The sequence below is a fragment of the Geospiza fortis genome, unplaced genomic scaffold (genome assembly GCF_000277835.1).
Source record: "Geospiza fortis unplaced genomic scaffold, GeoFor_1.0 scaffold362, whole genome shotgun sequence".
NCBI lineage: Eukaryota > Metazoa > Chordata > Aves > Passeriformes > Thraupidae > Geospiza > Geospiza fortis.
In genome coordinates, this window is record NW_005054464.1 from 976,956 (window position 1) to 983,748 (window position 6,793).

Below are 6,793 nucleotides of genomic sequence, written 5' to 3' on the forward strand. Positions count from 1 at the left end.
TCCTTGTGTTTCACTCAAAGTAAGAGAGCTGGGAAACCCTTGCAAATAAGTTATTCTTATATCAGATGTCCATGGCACCAACTAGAAAAAAATTCCTTCTAACCCATAATACAGTTCAGCTTGATTTTAAATGGGAGTTTTATTTCAAGTAATTCCATGTATATTCTACACACAGAAGACAGCCACTAAACACAGCAAGAGAATAGTAATCAACTAATCTAAACCAACTTTTCTTTCTAACTTTGGGCTGAATATGGCTCTTGGAAGATGCAAAGAGTCAATCCTTCCTTTGCTTCCATCTTATTCCACACAGATCCCCACTTTCTATTAAGTGCTGCTTGGACATCTGATAGAGAGCATACTCTGTTTTGAAATTCAGGCAGGTCTTAAATCTAAAGCTGAAAAGAAAAACATGCTCTGCCTTTCTAACTACTCAGCTAAGAAACACCTTACTTTTTCATTTTAGCATGACATTGCTGAAATTTTTGGTGGAGTGCCCAAAGACTACTTAATAGACACACCACAGGTTAATGACTGACAAGCAAATACTAGAGCACAGAAACAAAACTGGAGAGAGAACACAATTTAAGACTCATACAAGAAGGTTCATATGACTACTCTTACAAAAGAAAATACTTTGTCTCTATTTTGATATTTTATTACTAAGCTGTTTGACATTTAATGACAATTCTGAACAGTATAAGAATAACTACTTTGTCAGCAATACTTATCATGCTGATCCAGTTTGACCAGACTGCTTGTTTCCTGCTGTTCTCCAGTAAAATGCAGCAGAGGCCTATGGTTTTTAGCAAGTATAAAACAACGGAGATGTTTTGGGTATGGTTTGGCTTAACCTTCTTGGATCACACAGAGAAATACATTTTAAAATATAGCCTTGTCCAGCTAAATATAAATGTGCAGGGTAAAGTTCTATTCTCTCACACAAAACAATTTTTTATCTTCTACTTTCATGCTACAAATGCCATCCAGTACCTAAACAGGTCTAGGAGAAAGCTGGAGAGGGACTTGTCACAAGAGCATGTGGTGATAGAACAAGGGGTAAAAGTTTAAAACTAAGAGTAGGCTTAGATTAGATATTAGGAAGAAATTCTTCACTATGAGAGTGGTGAAGCACAGGAACTGGTCCAGAGAAGCTGTGGATGCCTCATCCCTGGAAGCATGAGAGACCAGGTTGGATGGGGCTCTGTGCAAGTCCCTGGTACATGGCAGGGAGAGTAGAATTAGATGGTCTTTAAGGTCCTTTCCAACCTAAACTATTCTGTGATTCCATGGTTAAAAAAAAAAATTAAAAATAATCTTAAACTGGAGGAAAGGATATTCTTTAATTAGGGCAATGTCAAATATGCATTAAGAATCTGCATTAGTAATTGACTGGAAAAGAAAGAAAAACTGTAAAGGGAATGGATGACCCAAAATCTCTAATTCTTTCACTATTTCCATTTAACTAGAAAATAGCATCAGTCTTTAGTTTTGCATGCTCCAAAGTACAGCACACACTTAATGAAAAGACTACAACTTTTTCTACACAAACAAAAATGTACACACTAAGTACTAAGCTGTAGCCAAAAAAGTTCAGGAAATGTGATGAATAAGACATTTATAAATGTTTTCTATTTCTTTTTTTAACTTGCTCCTGTACATTTGTCTCTTATTTTCCACAACTGAGCAAGTCCACAGAAGGAACATCAAGATGACACATGAGACAGAGGACTGTGTTTTTTGAGCCTTAGAACAAGAAAGGTGAAGAAATACCTTGCTGCTGTCTGTAAGTATGAACTATAGGGTTAGAGAGACAGACTCTTCTTGACTGTGAAGAGCAAGAGACAAATGCTGAATAGGAAATTCCATTTAGATACAAGTAAACATATTGTCTCCAAAAAGATGGTTCCAGCCCTGGAAAAGAGGTGCAGAAAAATCCAGAAACCTCCTCTCTGATGTATTCAAACTTCCACCTTGCCTGGAGACTGTGTGTTCCTGGGGCCCCTTCCAACACAAATTCTAGTACAACTTTCCCACCCCCTCCCCGCTTAGCCTACACTGAACTACTGTACTATAGACCTGACTCCTATTCAGTATTTAGTTAAACAATTTTTTAACCCTTTTGCCATGTGTCCTATTTATCTTCTTCTGACAATACCTCTTGAATGTTTTACCAACCTGGCTGATTTCATATCTTCAGTCTTTCCTGAAACGCTGTTCTGTATGTCAAGCTATAAGCCTACAATAAAGAGACTGAAAATATGTGAGAATATTCTGTCTGAATATTCTGACATTACTCTGTACTGAACTCTGTCCTCCAATATTTGCAGAATCAGACTACAGCTTTGGCTAGTTTATTCCTACTTCCAGTGTCCTGCTGTATGTGCATCATATGCATAAGAGAATTTGTGTAACATGTCAGATGCGGGAGCAACAACTGTCCAGTTTACTTTTCAGCATATTGGTCATCCACATGTTGACAACTTCAAAACAAATCTCACTTAGCTTCAAACATCCCCATTTTTCTACAGTGCATTTCAAATACTAATGAGTTCCAAGCTGCTCTGTTAATGTATTTATCTGTGTTAATCAGGAAGTCCTCCTCAGTGCCACCAAGTGTGAACAGAGATGCATGACCCCTTTATTTACAGGTTACCCATTGAAAGTATTACCTCTGAGAATCACCAACAGACTATGATAACTTGGGAGCTTTTCCACTTGTTTTCCATCTAAATGTCTACCCACCACCTCTCTCAGACCTGTTACCTGTTTCTGTGGAGGTGCTACAGATCTACATGCATAACATGTATAAGTGGCCAATGCTTTACCTATCCTTTCAGCACATCACTTAGTGCTCATACACAAGTACAAACACAGAATAGTGTTTCCCTCCTTTTCAAGGGGAAGTAGGCTAACAGTTTTTCATTAATACTTCTACATGTTTTATAGCAGTGTTCCCAGGGATCAAGTCCTTCAAAAAGAAAACTGTTTATACTATTATATTGCTGCATACACTCCCTAATGACTCAGCTTTGTACTAAAATCTGTGCTACACATTTTCAAATTCCCAAACAAATTGTGTGCTACAAGATGGCAATAAACTCTTAGAGAGACTGTCAGCTTGAGTTAACTTTTATAAATAAAACAATTTCAAGGTTCCAGATTGCAATAGAATATCTTTAAATAGTACAAACTTTTTTTCTTAACGTGTCTTCAAGAAAACTTATTGAGAACATTCTGCCCTTCTGCTGATATTTGCAGGAACTTTTTACATAGAGAACAAAGTTAAATTACAACATGTTGCTTTGCCTACATACAAAGAACAAATTGAAAGATGTAATTTTTACTTTTAGTTCACTTATAATAATCTTAAGTGATACTAATTATCTACAGTATTTATATTTTCATATATAATCTAGTGTACTTCATTGTTCTGTGAACTGCTTTCCTGAAATTATAGAATCACTTTTCATTATGAATATGCCCAGGGCAAAGATTTGTAAATTTTTTTGAAACAGAAAAGCTATTTCCCCAGGGTAGCTAAATGGAGATTCTGCAGAAAACTGTTTTAATGATGGCAACAAAAATAATGAAGATTTAAAGCAGTATAAACAACAGCAGATTTTTCTGAAATGTCCTTCCATTATATCATCACAGATAAAAAGAGTGAGCAGGGAAAATAATTCATTACCTGTACTGGCTCTTACTCTTGCCACAAACTTAAAAAAAAAAAAAAAAAAAAAAAAAAAAAAAAAAAAAGAAGCAAAATACCACCACATTTTATAAGATCCAGTAACTTCATAATTTAATGTTTACCCCCTACAAGTATCATTGTATTTCATGGCTGTTTAGATTCCAATACCAAAACAATGCAAGAAGTTGAAAAAACCTGGGTTTTCCCCCAAACCTGGAGACTTGGGAGAGTTCATCCCCTAAAAGTTTCAGATAATCGTGACATTATTATTTTTCACTATTCTACATACCTAAAAACAAAGCCAGGGCTAATGTACAGAAAATTGCATCTTCCAGTGATTAGAAAGAACAGCAGCACACATGAGGTCTGTCCATAGACTGATGCCACTGTAATACAGGGCTTATTACAGAATATTCTTTTCTCATTTCATAGCTTGTTAGGGGAATTAATCATCCTTTCTCAGTTTCTATCATCTTCCACTTCCCACAGCTGGCTATGAGTGTCACTAACTTCTCCACTCCAAGTCTTCAAGACAGCACTGAGAGGGAACAGCCACAGCCTAGGTTAGGCACCAGTGATGTGCAGATTTGCACATTAACACATTTCTAAAAAAGAAACCTTAAAAACCCCACCCAACAAAACCAAGAAAAATCCAATCAGAGGCCTATACCTATCATGCAGACCCTGAGAGAAATGAGCACCTTCACAGACAAAGAGAACATTTTGGTTGCTTAGAATGCTTAATGCAGATGATATAAATAACCTCACAGAAATGCGGGAAGTTTCATATTTGCCATTTCTTTCAGGTTTTTCTCCATAGACTAAAGACTCTAATAAACAAAACACTCAGTCTCAGTGTATGGGATACATAATGATAAACACCTGTGTGAGACATAGAACATTTACTGTATAGGGACTTTCTACTTCTCTTTGCTCCTGTAGCTTTTACGTTCTTGAAAAAGTCACAATAAAAGACCACTCATAACGCTCTCAGAGTGCTTGCTTTGGAGAGGAAAAAATGTTTCTAACCTTACGGCAATTATCTATGTCTCAGTACAAAATGTAGCATGAATATTAACCTCTTGTCAGCTCCCAGATGGCTTGCATTTGCCAACAAAATACCACCTTTCTTTAGGCTCTAATGGCCAGTGAGTTTCATGTCCTATTCCACTTACCAGGCCTGCTCTCTTCTTTCTCTGATTAAGTCCTAATCTCCCTACAAAAACTCTATCACTACACATATTTCTGAGAGCTCTGGTAAGTACTGCTTTCTTTTCAAACCTTTAACATCACTCTGGCTTTGGGGTAGACACCCACAAGTTGCACTGTCTCCCAAGAGTAGATAAATGAGTGTTAGTTTCTACAAGAAAAGTAGGGGGAAGAAAGAAGTCCCAGATACCAAATATCAGTTTACACACCCTCCTCAGCCACCAAAATGTGTTATGAGGGAAACAGTCAACACAGACTAGCATATGAGACTAGAAAGTAGTTCTGCTGGAATGCAGACTAACTACTGAAAGCATTAATTTTAAAATAAACACAGAATCTGATTTACCAATAGGCACCTACATTTCACAGTTGAGACGGCCACGATACACAGAGCATCATCATACAATATCACAAAGCATCAGCCCAAACAGAGTAACACAACTTCAGAAATCTTCAGGAATCTGCTCTTTATTGCTTTTCAGCCCAACCTTTTATACCCTTCATCTTACACACCTTACACCTGTGTGCCCTCTGCACACATTGTGGTTGGTCAGCACACCTCAGCACTCCACGTCCTGTTACCTTCAGTGCTGCTCACCTGTCCTGCACAGCTGCAGCCCATTGGGGATGAGGCTCCACTGCAGCCCCACTCCCAATTACCACAAACTGTGTGCCTACACCTACACACCTTTTGAATGTGGTCTTACACTTCCTACAGTTTCCTGACTACTCCTGACCACAACATTGTTTGCTATAGTTTCATCAGAGTCTTGTTTATATTTTTGAAACTTCTCTGCATTATTTCCTAAAGTAATGTCTCTTTCTTTCAAAACAATTTACACAAAAAGAATGAGGATAAAGAAGAGCTCCCACAGTGAAGAGAATTATCTCAACATTACCTTTCCAACACAATTTGCTCTTGATTGTACCCAGTAAGTAACACAGAAAATCCCTGTCTCTTTCCATGGGAAAAAAAATACACTTTTATATACAAAAAGCTTCCTAAATACGAGCAGATGCTTTGCTATCTACACAACGGCACTGTAATTGTGAAGTTGGGATCTCTGAATGCGATGAATCATCCATCTTCCGAGCCTGCTTCCTGGCATGCCTCCAGGCACTCATACTGTCAGGACTGTTTGCCAGCAGCGCCTACTTCCACTGCAGCAAGCCCACTCTGGATTATGAGATGTGATACAACCTAAGCAAAGTGAGACTACATGAAAGGGATAGATCCATACATGTACTGATCCATGGGGAAAACAGTGACACAATAGCTGCTAAATCCTTCTTGCCCCAGAAGAGAGGATCCTTTATAACTGGCTCTCAAGACTCTGGTGCAACAGCTGCTTAAAATGCAGAGAAAAGCATGACAGAGAAGCCCTGTAAACTCAGAAGGACAGCACCACCAAGCATCCCATGGGGAACAAAAGGCTTCAAAAAGTGAGAGCTAATCAAAGCCTTACCTTCCTTGCACTGTGCACTTCTGCTCCACCCCACTGGGTAAAACAACTGTGAAGTCCACCAGTCTGTTTATCATGTTCTCCTTCATGCTCACAAGGCTCTGATCAGAAATTACAGATGTCTCTGCAGGTGACTTGGGCTCACTTTGAATTCTACTTGCGGCAGAAGGTTGATTTGGTGGAGGGGGAGCACGAGCTTTCATTCTTTTCCTTGAGAAAGAAAGGCAAGAAGAAAATTAATAATTTCTTCCAAGAAAATCCACACACGTTACTAAGAAATATATGTTCTTTTGGCCATAATCTCAGACTGTTTTAAAAAGTTCCTTTAATGCAAGTAATTGTTTTTTCTTCATCATTAACATTTTCAGTGGACTTGCACTTTTATTTTTACCTCCTCTCTAAAAATATGCTAATTTTTTAATGATGC

The 6,793-nt window shown here is 38.0% G+C and overlaps 1 protein-coding gene across 3 annotated transcripts in view; it reads right to left on the reverse strand.

Moving 5' to 3' along the window:
• COBL (cordon-bleu WH2 repeat protein) overlaps positions 1 to 6,578 on the reverse strand; it is a 114,468-nt gene extending 107,890 nt beyond the window's left edge. For 2 of the 3 annotated variants that reach the window (XM_031062783.1, XM_031062782.1), the window contains exon 1: positions 6,370 to 6,578. In XM_031062783.1, coding sequence (XP_030918643.1) covers positions 6,370 to 6,569 — 200 coding nt within the window. In that variant the 5' untranslated portion in view covers positions 6,570 to 6,578. The remainder of the gene's footprint in view (positions 1 to 6,369) is intronic. The other variant, XM_031062781.1, reaches the window with a different exon arrangement.
• Between the last annotated feature and the right edge of the window lie 215 nt (positions 6,579 to 6,793).